The sequence below is a fragment of the Mobula birostris genome, chromosome 21 (assembly GCF_030028105.1).
Source record: "Mobula birostris isolate sMobBir1 chromosome 21, sMobBir1.hap1, whole genome shotgun sequence".
In the NCBI taxonomy this organism is placed as follows: Eukaryota; Metazoa; Chordata; class Chondrichthyes; order Myliobatiformes; family Myliobatidae; genus Mobula; species Mobula birostris.
This window is the reverse complement of record NC_092390.1, coordinates 40,672,244-40,689,272: the sequence shown is the minus strand read 5'-3', so window position 1 is coordinate 40,689,272 and position 17,029 is coordinate 40,672,244. Positions and strand designations below refer to the sequence as shown.

General features: G+C 40.2%; 1 protein-coding gene across 5 annotated transcripts in view; it reads left to right on the top strand.

The window, feature by feature from the left end:
• The window catches only part of LOC140185752 (kinase non-catalytic C-lobe domain-containing protein 1), a 150,377-nt gene that overhangs the window by 73,671 nt on the left and 59,677 nt on the right, over positions 1 to 17,029 (top strand). For all 5 annotated transcript variants that reach the window (XM_072239368.1, XM_072239367.1, XM_072239370.1 and 2 more), the window contains 4 exons: positions 9,952 to 10,066; positions 10,161 to 10,326; positions 11,271 to 12,163; positions 16,373 to 16,520. In XM_072239368.1, coding sequence (XP_072095469.1) covers positions 9,952 to 10,066; positions 10,161 to 10,326; positions 11,271 to 12,163; positions 16,373 to 16,520 — 1,322 coding nt within the window. The remainder of the gene's footprint in view (positions 1 to 9,951; positions 10,067 to 10,160; positions 10,327 to 11,270; positions 12,164 to 16,372; positions 16,521 to 17,029) is intronic.

The window sequence follows — 17,029 nt, the reverse complement described above, 5'->3', positions numbered from 1 at the left end:
TTTGGGGTAACTTATTTTTTATTCTTTCTTACTTCTCTTCTAATATTTGTATATCTGTGCACTTGTAATGCTACTGTGTACACTGTAATTTCCTTTGAGATCAATAAAGTATGTATGTATGTATGTATCTATCAAGTCTATGTCAGATATCAGAACAATCTTATCAATCTGTTTCCCTAACATTTACCCTGTACCTTATCGTATCTCACTTGGACATTCACACCTCCCTGACTATCTGATCAGCCACCTACACCCTGGCAATTTATAGGAGACATGGTGGATGCATGAAGACTATGGAGCAGCTATGGGAAGTGCATTGCCTGTGGCACTGCTGTGGATATGTCAAGCCCAGACCTGAGTGGTATCATTGAAGATTTGTGACGCAAAATCCACTTACTGGGCTTTCGGCCATTTCTGTCGTGGGCCTGGTATCAGGAATTTCCGGGAGCTCACAGCATACAAAGCTCATGCCAGAGCAAAGCACGTAAAAGGAGAGCAGAAAGGCTGGGTGTTGGCAGGTTTCCAGGCAGGGTGGAAAGCAGGTTGTTGGGGAGAAAGGTGTAGGAGGATTAGAAACTGGGTCCATGGGCTGGTCAGTAGTTAAGGGAAACTGGGTGACAGTCAGCAACTAGCCCTAGAGAGCTTGGCATGGTTTCTCTCACGATGGGTACATTGAGTTGCTGAATGAGATGGGATTCCTGCAGTAGGAACTACTTGGGTACATCTCTTTTAAGTCACAGAGGTTTCACAAAATCTATGAAAGCCTGTGTGTGTACCTTTGGCTGGGAATGGTAGAGGCCTCACATGCACTACTGAATATTTCAGAGGTGGAATTCAAATGTGTCTTAAACATCTCTGAATACCACTGAGCACATCCAGTATCCTCTGTTATTCAGTCTCACGGGGCAATGAATGAAAATCTGGGACAGTTACTGAAGTTGGACTCTGTTGGAATATTTTTAGAAATTATATCATAGGAAATTAAACATGCCAAATGCGTTCCAGTTTCTGAGCTCCTTCCTGATTAAATACAATAAAGAGCAGCATTCAATTTCAAACAAATGAAGGCCGTAAATAAATAAACAAGTTGGGTGTTTGTAGAATTACAGAAGCCAGCGTAAATGACAAGGGAGTGGGATTAGGGAGGGACAGGAGTTTCCTGTTTCTGCTCATGGAAATTGCAAACAACTGTAAGAATTATTTTCCAGTTGCCTCGACACTTGATAGCAATGATTACAACTGAAAATGTTTTTCTCCTGGGGTTTTTTTTTATTCCTGCTCTGCTTGACTATTCTATTAGTGGTTGTCCAGTGCGGGAGAGTTTTTAAAGTGGAAAAGCCACTGCAATGGGGCAGTTCCACTCTCTTGACCCAAGAAGTTCCGGTCCAGTGGTACGAACAAGCATCACAAACTGGGGTCTTGGTTGCAGTGGATGACCTTGACGTCTTTGGTGGCTTGTTATGCCTATTGGTCTCCAGGGACCGTTGCGGTACCATCTCCCTGGCGATTGGATCTCACTGTAGATCTCATCTGCCCAGTCCGCCGGAGCTGATTTCATATTGCTGGGACAGGCGTCTCCTGATCTCACTGGAGTGCGAGGCTGCCGGCTACTCCCAGCTGGTTTAGCCCGCCTGTCGAAGCGGTGTACCGGGGTGTGGCACTGACGCATGCAAACAGCTACTTGGAGCCACAGGTGAGAGCTGAGTGTCTGTTGGGGACCAAAGGTGAGTGAACTGCACCAGAATGGACATGACAAGCCCCTTCACCAGAGGTGCTATCCCTCCCTGGACACCCTCCTTGATTACTTTATTACAAAATGTACAAAGGAACAGTGGAAGGGCAAATCTTTTGAATAGTTTGGCTGTCCAGGACACATCAGGGGAAACTATGGCAAAGGTTAGTGGCAGGGAGCGGAAGCTGGCCGCACCAAGCAGATTTTGGTGTCCAAATCATTTGCCATATGATTGATTATTTGTGTTTTCTGCTTTCCAAGATTTAAACTATCAGAATACCAAGCATCATCTCTGTGAACAAAGATATCCATATATCTGGTCTTGCTGAGGCAGAAATAAAGGGAAATATGATGTCTGGTACAGCCCTACCATTTGAGTTTATTTTGCTGAACAGATTGTGTGCTCACCATTTATTTTTGGGAGAAACTACTAGGAGAAGCGGAGTAGTGCAAGCAAATTCTTGGTTGACCACCACATCTCCATCGTAACTCTCATTTGCATCTAGGTTGATTTCCCAGTCCTGCAGCCATTGAATCTAAATTTTATTTCTATATAATCTCTTTTACGCAGCTCCTTGGGATTGAGGATGATTTTCTTCCACTCCACTTGTGAGTTAATGAAAGTATCTGATGAAGCCAGTGTGGCAGTTGCAGGCTGCCAGGGGTCAGGCAGGAGGTGCTCGAGGGGCATGCAGGTTGCTGGTTTGTGAAGTAGTGTGTTGCTTCTGGCATTTAGGCTGGGCATCTGTGTGCTTCTCATGAATGGGCTTTCGGTTTTCAATGCCATCCTGAATGCTCTTTCTTCATCTTAAAAGGACATGGGCCAGCAATTCTATGAGGTGGAGGAAATGTTACCCTTTTTCAAGGGAGTTTTGAAAATGTTGCTGAATCTGTTCCACTTCTCCCTGATAATCTCTAGCCGTGATGAATCTGGGATCAACCTCTTTTGTCCATCTAGTGTAGGACATGAAGATATTGTACACTGTCCAGTGGACAGTGTCCAAGGCTGACTCTGCCTAACTAGGCCTCGATGCTGGGGATATTGGTGTAGGAGAGTATGCTGCTATTGGTTCATTTATTACCTGTTATCTGTCAGGTAGGGGACCATGCACAATTCTGATTTGATGGAGATAGATGTGAGAGTATGGAGGAACATCTGGAAAATTTCTGAAACGCCCACTTCGCTGCCGCTGCTACTGTGTGGTAACCAGACTTTCCGGAGCTGAAGGCCTTGCAATCCTCGGCTTTGCATGTTTCAGCGGCCGGGGAGAGATCGAAGGCGCTAGGCAGAGGATGGCGCTCGGGAGGCTGGTCGGAAGCTCGGAGTTTTTGGATGGATGGACTCAGTGTCAGCTGTGCTTGGGTGCTTCCAAGGTATCGGCAAGTTGACAGTGCCTGGAGGTTTATGGAAGGGAGTTTCTCCCTTTTGCCGCTTGCTATTGGGGACTCGGGAGTTGATCAACTGGGGACTTTGAGACTTTTTTTTACTGTGCCCATGGTCTGTTCTTCATCAAATTATAGTATTGTTTTGCACTGCTCTAACTATATGTTATAATTATATGGTTCTGTCAGTGTTAATCTTTGGTCTGTCCTGTTTTCTGTGATATCACTCCGGAGAAACATTGTATCATTTCTTAATGCATGTATGCATTTCTAAATGACAATAAAAGAGGGCTGAGTGTTCTCATAATCTAATTTTTCCTACCAGTGGATTTAGGGGATTTTGTAAAGACAGTCTTGTTGTAAATTTCCATTTCTTTAAATGTCTGCTTTAAGTAGATCGTGATACAGAGCCACGGAGGAAAGCAAGATCACTGCTGCCCAACAAACCATAAGCTTTGTCCCTGCACTGAGGACTTAATCTTCAAACTGTATTTTTTTCTCAGATAGCCAGAGGCTGTTAATGCTGCAGAAGACTGGTGAATTTCATCATTGACATAAAGTGCAAAGACTGTGTTTTATGGACATCAAGCATAGAGCCCAGTCCCTCATCTGCTCAGTGAACTGGTCAGAGATGACTTGGAGCTTGGCCTCTGAACATACATCTATGATATGTTGTCTAATTCCAGCAGCTCAATGATTGAAGGTGGGGTGTCCTTAATTCTAGAATGGAGGTGATGTAGGTTTAACAACTCCCCATTTGTCTTGTAGATTAGCGAGTGAGAAGCAGGACTACTGTTGAAAAAACTCGAGAAAAGTACGGGGTGATTGAGCAGCCTTGCTGCTGGGGATTAGTTTGCATTGAGATTGGGGGCTAGAGCAGGCCCGTTGTTTAAGATTTCAGCTTGCTTACTGTCATTTACTGGACAAAAGATGAAAACACATGTCTGCAGGTAGCCATATTTGGGATATGATACAGTGATACAATGAATAAATGAATAAATGATACAATGTTTCTCCACAGTCTCTTGAATGGTAAGAGTCAAATGTTTTTTGTGAGATCAGAATAATGGTTAATGCTGTTCTCTGCATTCCTTTACTCAAAATCATGTTCACTGTTCATCCTGGATGGACAGAATCCAAAGTGCAATTCAGACAGCAGCTGCTCAGCCACTGGGATGAACTGGTGGCAATGGTGATGACTTTCCCTTTGGTGGACAACATGGACAATCACTATAACACCACAATCAAATGTGTGAGTGTGTCCATGCTGACAGGCACCTTTGTGAACTTTTAGCTACTTGTTGGTGTTAATGTTCTCTCAGCAGGGTTTGGACTCCAGTTGTCTAGGATTTCCTTGCTGCTGAATCAAGACCCATCAATACCTACACGTTTATTGTAGTACTGTAGTACTGTTATATTCCTGATGGTGGAGCTCATGATTCTTTCAAAATTGTCTGTGCCTCGAACAAGCAGAGATTCGAAATCTCTCGTGTGCAGAGCTCTGAAAAGGAGTTTACTCCTATTACATTAATTGGTTAACGTTAAGTTCAAATGAAGTGTATGCTTATGAACCCTATGAGCACCGACCGTGGAGTTTAACCAGCAACTAACTTATTTTCATCCCTTTCCAGTCGCCGCCAAACCAAGTTTCTGCCTTGATGTGTCTGAAGATAGATTCCAACGTTATTGTTGTTTTGTAAAATGAGTAGTCAGCACTTGAGTGAGTAAAGCAGACAATTGAATACATACGAAGTACAGTGAGAATTCATGTAATTTAATAAAATATGATGCATTAACCTTGCGCTAGTGGTAGGATGCATTCAAGTTTGGCTGTTCTAAAAGTTTGGTTGGTGGAAAGGAAGGCAAATGCAATGTTAGCATTCTTTTTAAGAGGACTAGAATATAAGACCAGAATGTGATGCTGAGGCTTTATAAGGCATTGGTCAGACCACACTTGGAGTATTGTGAGCAGTTTCGGGCCCCTTATCTAAGAAAAGATGTGCTGGCATTAGAGAAGTTCCAGAGGAGGCTCATGACAATTCTGGGAATGAAATGGCATGAGGAGCATTTGATGGCACTGGGCCTGTACTCGCTAGAGTTTAGAAGAATGAGGGGGAGGGGGTCTCATTCAAACCTATTGAATATTGAAAGGCCTAGATTGAGTGGATGTGGTGAGGATGTTTCCTCTATTGGGTGAATCTAGGACCAGAGGGCACAGCCTCAGAATAGAGGGACATTCATTTGGAACAGATATGAGAAGGAATTTCTTAAGCCCAGGAGTTCCCAACCTTTTTTATCCCATGCATTCCTACCATTAACCAAGGGATCTGTGGACCCCAGGCTGGGAACCCCTGCTTCAGCCAGAGGGTGGTGAATCTGTGGAGTTTTTTGCCACGGAGGGCTGTGGAGGCCTCATCATCAAGTATATTTAAAGCTGAGGTTGTTAGGTTCTTGGTTAGTCAGACTAGCAAAGTTTGTGAGGAGAAGGCAGCAGAATGGGGTTGAGAGGGATAATAGATTAACCATGATGGAAAGGCAAAGCAGACTTGAAGGGCCAAGTGGTATAATCCTGATCCTAGGTCTTATGGTCCAGAAGTGTTAAATAAATATAAATGGATGGTCTTCATGGGGAGATGATATCGTAAATAATGTCAAAGCATTACATTAAAAAGAGGTATTGAGAGATTTGTCCCATGGACAAAATGGTGACAAATAGATTTCAGTGTACGCAAATGTGAGGCCATCTACTTTGTACTAAAGAGGATAGAACAGAATACTTCCTGTATTTTGCTGTGCTGGGAGCATTGGAGGTTCAAAGAGACAGATACAAAGAATAATAAAAACACTAAGAAAATGCTGGCTTTTATACTAGCAGCAAAGTTGGTGCCATGGTTTATCTGAGCCCTAGCATTGTCATACCTTAAGCAGTAAATGCTGTTCATTTCACCATATTTTGGTAAAAGATTTATTAGAAAGCTTCCCTTTACTTCAGAAATTTGGTTGAAACAAAAGCATAAAAATTGTTACAAAGCAATTTTAGCACCACCAACCAGAGCTGAATTTGTTGGCAAATATTTGCCTTTGAGAAAATGTGGTATTCCTAGATTAACCGAATTGGTACCTGAGCTCTAAGGATTAAATTATCGAGAGTGAATGCTCAGATGAGGGTCATATATGGTATGCTTTCATGTGCCAGGAACATGACAAACAGTATTTTTATACATTTCTATCTTGGGAGCTTTCCAAGGTGAGTAACCTTCTGTGTCCAAGCCCAATGAACAGTAAACACAGCACTGACCTTTGCAAGTTCCTCAGTCCAGGAGTACTACGTACTAAGATGCTGCTCGGCACTGCAAAAGCACTACCCTTAGGCTGCAGCAGAACCAGCATTGCATCCATAGAGAGTTGTGTACATGTACCGTCCCATTGCTTACCTCTATACGTTTGCTATTATGTCCTTCTGTTGCCTCAATTAGCCGTTAATAGAATAGTACAGCACAGTACAGGCCCTTCGGCCCACAATGTTGTGCCAACACTCAAACCCTGCCTCCCATATAAGCCCCCACCTTAAATTCCTCCATATACCTGTCTAGTAGTCTGTTAAACTTCACTAGTGTATCTGCCTCCACCACTGACTCAGGCAGTGCATTCCACGCACCAACCACTCTCTGAGTAAAAAACCTTCCTCTAATATCCCCCGTGAACTTCCCACCCCTTACCTTAAAGCCATGTCCTCTTGTATTGAGCAGTGGTGCCCTGGGGAAGAGGCGCTGGCTATCCACTCTATCTATTCCTCTTATTATCTTGTACACCTCTATCATGTCTCCTCTCATCCTCCTTCTCTCCAAAGAGTAAAGCCCTAGCTCCCTTAATCTCTGATCATAATGCATACTCTCTAAACCAGGCAGCATCCTGGTAAATCTCCTCTGTACCCTTTCCAATGCTTCCACATCCTTCCTATATGAGTCAACCAGAACTGAACACAGTACTCCAGAGTTTTATAGAGCTGCATCATTATATCATGACTCTTAAACTCTATCCCTCGACTTATGAAAGATAACACCCCATAAGCTTTCTTAACTACCCTATCCACCTGTGAGGCAACTTTCAGGGATCTGTGGACATGTACCCCCAGATCCCTCTGCTTCTCCACACTACCAAGTATCCTGCCATTTATTTTGTACTCTGCCTTGGAGTTTGTCCTTCCAAAGTGTACCACCTCACTTTTCTCTGGGTTGAACTCCATCTGCCACTTCTCAGCCCACTTCTGCATCCTATCAATGTCTCTCTGCAATCTTTAACAATCCTCTACACAATCTACAACACCACCAACATTTGTGTCGTCTGCAAACTTGCCAACCCACCCTCCAACCCCCACATCCAGATCATTAATAAAAATCACGAAAAGTAGAGGTCCCAGAACAGATCCTTGAGGGACACCCCTAGTCACAATCCTCCAATCTGAATGTACTCCCTCCACCACGACCCTTTGCCTTCTGCAGGCAAGCCAATTCTGAATCCACCTGGCCAAACTTCCCTGGATCCCATGCCTTCTGACTTTCTGAATAAGCCTACCATGAGGAACCTTGTCAAGTGCCTTACTAAACTCCATATAGATCACATCCACTGCACTATCCCCATCTATATGCCTGGTCACCTCCTCAAAGAACTCTATCAGGCTTGTTAAACACGATCTGCCCTTCACAAAGCCATGCTGACTGTCCCTGATCAGACCATGATTCTCTAAATGCCCAGAGATCCTATCTCTAAGAATCTTTTCCAACAGCTTTCCCACCACAGACGTAAGGCTCACTGGTCTATAATTATCCGGACTATCCCTACTACCTTTTTTGAACAAGGAGACAACATTCGCCTCCCTCCAATCCTCCGGTACCATTCCCGTGGACAACGAGGACATAAAGATCCTAGCCAGAGGCTCAGCAATCTCTTCCCTCGCCTCGTGGAGCAGCCTGGGGAATATTCCGTCAGGCCCCGGGGACTTATCTGTCCTAATGTATTTTAACAACTCCAACACCTCCTCTCCCTTAATATCAACATGCTCCAGAACATCAACCTCACTCATATTAACCTCACTCATATTGTCCTCACCATCATCAAGTTCCCTCTGATTGGTGAATACCGAAGAGAAGTATTCATTGAGGACCTTGCTCACTTCCACAGCCTCCAGGCACATCTTCCCACCTTTATCTCTAATCAACTAAAACTTTATCTCTAAACCAACTAAAACAATTTTATCCCTTTAACAGAAAGGAATCAGTTTCTCCTCCCTAAATGCAGCTGCCTCCTCTCACCCCCCCCCCCCCCACCTTTGACAGTATGCAATCTTTTAGTCTGGTCTCCAGCATTTAATAAGTAATGAAATGAGTACTTCTTATTCCAGTATTTTAGAAATGTTACGAATTGTATGAGTTCATCTGAAAGGTGGCTTCTTCAGATTGCTTAATGCTGCACTGAAAGGTTAAGGAAGATTTAGTGTTACAGGCTGGAGTGGGGTTTGAAGCAGTACATATCACTGAGGATATAATGCTGCTGTACAGGGTAACAGTAAGGTTGACAGTGTTGTCTTTACTGGCTATGATGTCCTATATAAGTCTTTTACTGCCATGCAGATGAAAGTATCGGGGTCTTCACTACTGATTATATCATAGTGGCTTTAAAATGCAAGAATGAAAACATTATATGAGCATTAGAAAGCAGGAGCAACCCACTCTTAAATTATCATCTAAATTAGTAGAAAGAATGTTATCCCTGAGTTACCTGAATGAAACATATTCCAAAATTTTAACCACTGTAATTTTGATTAACAACATTTCTTTGCTGATGTCATTCACACTAATCATAATGACCTGGATTTTTTGAGAGCTGTCTAGAGTAACAATCAGTGTTTCTCTGCATACGTGCCACCAGGCCAGTTGCAGAAGTGCTGATCTTGCAGGTAGCTGGGCACCCACAATGTCCTGACTTCCCAGCACCATTGGAGTTCAGCAGTGGTGCACAATGCTGTAGAAATTGGCCAGCAACTAGGCGATGGAATCTGTTCAAACAATCTACTTGGCAAAGAGATGTTTCCATTTGGCAAAGTGGATGATGCTTATGTGGGACAAAGGAAAGTTTTTATTAAATCTACAATTTTAAAAAAAGGTTTATTTAAATATGTTTAGTTGTGAGGGACGTTCAAAAACATTGTCAGACCTCGAAATTCATAATTAGGAATTCACATTCTATTCCGTGCATCCAAATTTCAAAACAGAATTTAGTACATAACTTGCTTTGCCCCACCTACTGGGGATGAATTTCTAGCTACCAGTATTTTAACAACTTTGACAGTCATTGCTGTTAAAGTTTTCTTTCAGCATCTCTGTGGACAGGGATTGTTCTGTTCCTTAGCCATTCACATTTGACTAGAAACTAGACTTTGAGGGTGGATCTGTTATGATGCTGCAGACTGGTTTCAGGTGATCCGCACTAGGTGGGTGTAAGCTCTTCTCAAAGGTCTGCAAACTCCAGGCCATTAGCTGGAGGCAAGATTGTCAAAGCAGTTACAAGCATTTCAAAGCAAAGCATTACAGTACAATCAAAGAATTCCTTTGTTACATTTTAGTCATTTGATTGTCTAAATATATTACACTGAAAAGCCAGATGTACAGTGATCAATATTGTGTTTGTATTCATTTTTGACACTAGTGTTGTATTATTATTTCTGTTGCTCTCATTTGTTTTTGAGTTTGCGTTCCATTCGTTTGTACATTTAGTACCCACAGATAAAATAGCATGTAGATTCATAATTGTTCATTCATTTCTTTTCCCTCAATTAGAAATTCCACAGGAAAGAAATGGCTGTTACTGGACTCCATTTCAAAAGGGAAAATTTAGAGTATTCTTATTCTTCACTGGAAAATGCAACATTTGCCCAAGAGTCATCCAGATTAGGTACTGAATCATTATTGAAGCAGTGCACATTTTTACATCAACCAGCAAAAGCATTACCATTGAATTTTCTTTCTTTTTCATTCATTATTTATAGGCTTTGTACCTCTTGCTATTGACAGCAAGCTGACAGCTGTCAAGGGCCCAATTCCTTGTCAGTGTCCTGTAAACACCAAGTCCCTTTCTAAACTTCCAGAGGCCTTCACTTCCCCAGCCACCCATTTCAAACCAATTATTCTTGCACAGAACAAAGAGAAAACAAGGTAATGCATTAGATAAGTAAATCTCCTGAGAGTATTGGACATTTTATTCAGATCAGCTGTTGGTAGCAAATGCAATATAAAAAGGATTTGACAAATATTTAGCAAATTTATAAATATATATAATAATTTTTGTATTTCCCATTTGTTACATATTTTTAGGTTTTGAAAGATAATCTTATTAAAAAGGTTAACTTCTTAAAAGTGTTATGTTAACATTGTCAGGCGTTCCTAGGTGTAAAAAAATGTCTTCTAAATAAATACGTGTTTATTAAACTGATGGGATATTCCTTTAGAAAGTAAATTCATTTATTAAATTGAATAAAATTTATAGCTAATAATTTTTACAACATCAATAACAGCAAAGTTTACTTGAAAATTACTTTTTAAAATCACATTCAATGTCATTTATTTACTTATCATTTGTTGGGCATCTATTTTGGTTTTGTAGTATTTAAATAAATGTATGTTTCTCATTATTTTGTGAAATATTTTAATTTTTCAAGTACTAAAGCATAGAATAGAAAATGGTGGCTTATGTATCAGTTGTAGACACTTCTAGACACCACCAAGGATATCTTGAGAATCACAGGTACATATTTAAGCAACAAAGTACTCCAATCATGAGGTATGTAAATGCTGTTTCTGCAGAAAGTAACTCTCTGTAACTGTCCCAGAGTTTTCATGAATGTTGCAGGTATGGTTATATTACTCAAACATTCTCTTATGTTGATAATATTCCACTGAATAATTCTTCAGTTCTTCACATTGCTAGTCTGGTATCTTGCATTCCTGCAGTACTTTCAAACCTTAACACTGAGTGTTTTTAATAAAGTCTAGAAACTTTAAGATAAGAAGTCTTATTTTTTATGAATTTGAAAATTCTAGTTTATTTCATACTTCATTTTTCTAAATTATATACATGTGTTTTTATTTTAATTCAACAGTATAAAAGTATCAAGCAAATGTCCAGGGGCCAAACAGTTTGTTAAAGCTATGAAAGAGGAAATCCAGAAGAATCCAGGAGTGGTGCCCATTGAAGACATTGAACATGATAGAATTGTGGAAACATCTGTATTTAACTTTGAGAATGAGACTCTGGACAGACGAACGCACACATCAGCATCTTCGCTAAACCAAACCAATAACAGCCCAAGTTTATCTACCAACCTTTCTCCAATGGTTGAAAGCAAAGCAAGTGCATCACACACAATTTCTTTGCAATACCAGGATGTAAATTCCTTTTCCGAAGCTGTTTCTGCTATGTCAGTAAATGATTCTCTTCTTAACTTACCCATGCCAGAGCATGTATCCTTTATTCCGAGTTCTCATGAAGAGAAGTTAAATAGCTCCTTCCCAGAATCTACAGTACTTTCCAACAGGGCCTCGAGTGGAAGCAATGGAAGCGGTTTTAAATGTACTGGATCACTGGTGAAGAACACTTTTAGTTCTAAGCTCAGCAGAAATGATGATGAAAAGGCTACAATCAAAACGCACACTATTTTGGAGCCTCCTAATGACAATCTTAGCAATTTTGTAGATTTTAAGACCAATCCCACAGAAATAACTTTGCCTGAGGGATGTTTGTTGGAACAGAACTCATTGGCTGTTAGAAATGAAATAAAAACATTCACAGCTGCTCCAAGCATTTCTGCAGAGATTTCAGAAAATATCCACTTACCTTCTGCATGCATCCCAGTGTCTCCTCAAGACAATCTAGAGGCAATAAATTTGTCAAATCCAGCACCAGTCAATATTTTACAAAAAACTATTCATCTCTTAAAAGAAGAATTTGCATTTGATGGTTACTTAGAGCATGATGAAGAAGCCAGTACCATGGGTAGATTATCTTTATCTTGGCACACATTGATAATTTATCACACATTAAGTATTTTACTGATAATTCTATCAAAAAGGAAAATTACTAATGTTTTCATTATGAGAGCTACTGTTGAATCAAGCACTTTCGAAATATTTAGAATCTAAAGCACTTGCTATTTAGTAATTAGAATCAAGGATATTTATGGTAGAGAACATAAGAAGAAAGAGAAGTAGGTCCATTATTCTCTTGAAAACGATCATGGCTGATCCATCTTGTTCTCAACGTTTTTCACTTCCCTCTCCTATATTCTTTGACTGCCTTAAATATAATAAATAGCTCATTCTTTACAGTTCAGTGGGTGGAGGGCTTCAAAGAGTCAGGACTCTCTGTGTTAAGAAGCTCCTCCTCATCTTCATCTTAAATAGTAATCCATTATTCTGAAAATATGCCCCTTTCTTTTTGATACCTGCATTAGGGCAAAGAACTTTTCACAATCCATCCTGTAGTCCTCAATTAAATCTTGTCTATTTCAGTTTGATTTACTTCCATTCTTCTAAACTCCGATAAATATAGGGCCAAACCTACTTAAGTTTTCTTCAAATGTCAGCCCCCTTCATCTCAGGGCTCAACCATCCCTACGCTGCCTCCAGTGCAGGTACAACTTTTTTAAAAAAAATATGGGCACCAAAACTGTGCACTGTACTGAGATTCAGTCTCACCAGCATCCTGTAAATTTGCATTCAGTTTTCCCCAGAGAATCTCGTGGTTCATTATTCCATAGAGGCCATTAAATACTACACAGCCTAATCCCATTTCAACTTCTGGGTCTATAAGCCTTGTTGTTTATTGCTCTTCATGTGTTTGTTCAGGTTTTTTAAAAAAATTAATAGGATGAGAAGAATTTTCCTCCCTTCTCCTCCAATTCTCTTATCAATCAAGTCTATGTACTGTGGTTATTCACCTCTCCTCGAAGGGAGTTGTGCGCTACCTGTTCACCTTGCCTCAGCTTGCCATAGAACACTCCAATTAAGCCTTCTCCCAGCCTCCTATTTTCCCAGATATATCAGCCACAGTCAAACTATTTTCTCCTTGTAACTAGTTTTTACAGACTTGGCGATATCTTCACAATTCTCCTCTGGACTGTCTTTTGCGCTTTCGCATGCTTCCGGCAATGTGGTGACATCTGTGGAAATCTACTCACTCAAAGGTTCCCCTGTTGCTCAATAATTCTCACTATCCTTTATTTTATGTGATTCTCACTGCACAGTAAAGAGGTTCATTCCTAACAGACTTTTACTTCAGGGGCATTAGAAATGGTCAGTTGATAGTGGTCTAACCAATGGTGCCAACATGCTATGAATGAATAAATTGTAAAAAAAAAATTCCTTTTCCAGATTAAATTCCATTCATTAGGTTTATGATCTTTTAACCACTCTAATTGTTACCTTCCTACAGCCTCCAACTTTCTTCCTCATAAGTAGTACAATGCCAATTTCAGCTCCAATTTTAACTCCTCCAGGCTATGTATAATCTGTGTAGAGTTTGGGGAGAGGGTGGATGATGTAAATCAGGGGTTCCCAACCTTTTTTTCATGCATTAGACCAATACCATTAAGCAAGGGGTGTGCAGACCCCAAGCTGGGAACCCCTGGTGTAAGTAATAACTGGCTGGTTTGTGCTGAATCCCCACCCATTGTCATTTTACTCAGTTTATGAGGCATAGGAGTGAAGATGAGGTCTTCTTACTACAATGAAGTCACAGGTTGATGATGGCACCACCACTGAAATAATATGCACATACAGAATTAGCTCTCAAATAGTGAAATCTGGCAGTAGGAAGAATTTGTTTGATGAGGATTTAAAAGAAAAGGTGTTGTGGGTATTTCCTATTAGCTGGAGAAGCAAAACTTCCCTGCTCCCCCACACTTGAGCCTTGTAAGAAATCATTACTCTGTTAAAACCTCAGCCTTCTCTTTCTCATTCATAACCAACAGCTTCTCAATGTAATCTTACACTGGGGACTGTTCTTTCACATCTCCACTGGTGATAGCCACATGTCTAATTTACTCCTGCTCAATGGTCCCAACTCTTAATGTTTCACAGGCCTGTGGAAAGGGGTGTTGGGACTTTGGGGTGATGTTTGTTGCCCTTGCTGGAGGATAAATTAGAGTCGCAGTTATGTTGTTTGGTGACCTGGTCTTGGGATACATAGTGTTGGGAAGCAATGAGGTAGCATGAATTTAGTCTTAGCTTAAGGAACACCTGCTTTCAGCTGCTACCTGCTGGAGAACCCCCAGGTGGTTAGGCATGTCCTCTTTAAATTTAACCGAAGGAAGCCTCTCACTCATAGTGAAGGCCTGCTTTACCTGAATGGTGACTGAACCCGCACACCACAACAATGAGATGAGTTTTGCGGAAGTGGAGCTCCAGCATGCATTGGCAGAGTTTTCCACTGTGCATAATCCCAGTGGAGACACAGAGGCAGAGTTACAAAATTTATTGTACATGCAATACATTCAGTTTTCCCATATAATTCTATCTGTTGTTCCATTATGTGATAGAGTTGTTGGGCCTTTGGCAATCAGTGTGAGAGGCTGTTAATATGTTCATTTGAAAAAAAGCATTGAAATAAAATTTTTCGGGCCATCTGCTTAAGAATCCAATAGTCCAGAAAATATTGGGTCAAATCACATTGCACATTGCTGCTAGTTTAGATCATAATCCCAGTCCTTTGGTGTTTAAAACATCCTTGAAATATATATTCTCTCATGGAGCCCAGTGGCAGAGTCCATTATGCTGAGAGATCATGTATCCCAAACCAGATACATAATTTGAGACTGCTTTATTTCAATGGGAATTGTGGGGCAAAGATTTAGGAGGCAAGGTCAGACTTAAGTTGCATTTTCAAGATTACTTAATTTTAATGTTTCTAATTATTTAAGTTTTTGTGCATTTTAGTTAATACTGATTATTTTGTTTTAAATAATTAACACTGACTTTTTTTTTCAATTTACTTGAATTTTAATTGTTTTTAACTGTTTCCAGGTCAAAGATATTTAAGGACGATTGCAATTCTTTGCATCATTTATAGCTGGTAAAGTTCTGCCCCCAAGTTTGCTTGTTGTCATTTTAGGGACTGGGCCTCCATGCTACACTGCCAGAGGCCCTGTTGCTGTTCATCCCCGAGATATGAGGAGCTAGCTGATTAGGCTGGTCCCATCTGAACATGGTGAGGGCAGGCAAGTGGATCAGATACCAGCTGTGTGCAGTCTGGGTGAAGAGATTGGGTCAGCACAAACCAGCCCATCGATTGCTGTTGACATTGGAGTCCTAGTTGCTTTCTATCATTAAGAATTATTATGGTTCAAACTGAAAGTGGTGAATTTGTAACAAAAAAATGTGTATCAAAATGTTTGCTTGGATACACACTCTGTAAACTGTAGTACTACTTGCAAAAAGATTTTATTCAATCTTAACTTCAGTAGTTCACTTAATTGCTTCCTCTAAAGCATGGCTCACCAATCTATAAAAGTGGGATATGGCACATGTTAAAGGTTTTCAAATGTCATTTTACAAATGCTTTCTAGTTCATTTTTGACAGATAAAAGCTGCAGCAGATTTCAAAAGCGGCACATCTGTACACCATAATTTTCCTTCCTCACGACTTCTAATGTGTTTTTCTGTCTGCACGTTGGGTCCTTCTTGGAACTTTCCTTGCTGTTGCTCTTTGCCTTTGAGTATACTATGTTAGATTATATCATCTTCGCTATCCTGGCAGTATTTTGGTGTGGGTGTGAATCATTGATTTTAATTTTGTTTATATCCACTTGCCCAGATCGCTGTCCAGATAGTGAAGCTGAAAACCTTTACCTGGACATCTTTTCTCTCATTGCTTAACTCAGTGTTGTTTTACAAAAATGAAAATGCTCTGTTTGTTTTCAAAAGCAAAAATATTCTATTATAGAAATAAATGAAAAGTGCTGTTCTTGTTTGCAAAATGTTATTTTGTATAGTAAAAAATGTAGTAATTGAAAAATCTAGATCTATCTTATTTATATATGGTAATATGCGTTTGAAACTACTCAAAAATAAATCTCAAATTCAATGTAGCTAGCTTCAAAAGCATTATTCTAAGCTGATAACAAGCAACATTTCTAATGTTTTCAGGCTAAGTGAAATAACATTTCACTCTTGTAATTGATTTTGGACTTTTGATTTCTTTTATAAGGTGAGTACATCTTATCCTTGAAAAGTCTTAAATTCAGTACATTCAGTAATGCTATATCGGAGAAGTTTTGTGACCTCTACTGGGATGACAATCTACTCAAACAGCTTTATGAGGTTGTTAATGGAAATTCTTCATTGTCTGCTCCAATGTAAGTATTAATTTATGTATGCTTATTAGCTACCCAAAGTATCTAGCATGTGTATTACGCAAAGTAATGCCCAGGATGATTGCAGACACTGTATTTTTACACAATCTCGTACTTGCTGTAATGCCCGATAATTGTGGCTTCATTGGTAATGGGAAATTCAGAAGCATTGTGGTTGTGTAGACCCAACATAATGTCAGGAGCCCCTCTCCTAGAAGAGCAATGTTACGCTCACCAGTTGGGAATTCAACATCAAACTTGAAGCTTCGTTGTAAATGTGCCTCACTTCTATTCCTTTAACCAATAGTGCCAATTGACACCAGGTATGTTGTCACTAATCTCTTGCTGTTCTTATCCTTGAACCATGACTCAGAAACTCACAGCTTAGAAAGGCGTCATATTTTTGGAAGCGACAGATTTCTTAGCCTTTGCAAATGCATTGTCCACATTTTATCAACGAATGTTACATTTAATATTCACATTTATCTTACAAACTCCCATGAAAATTATTT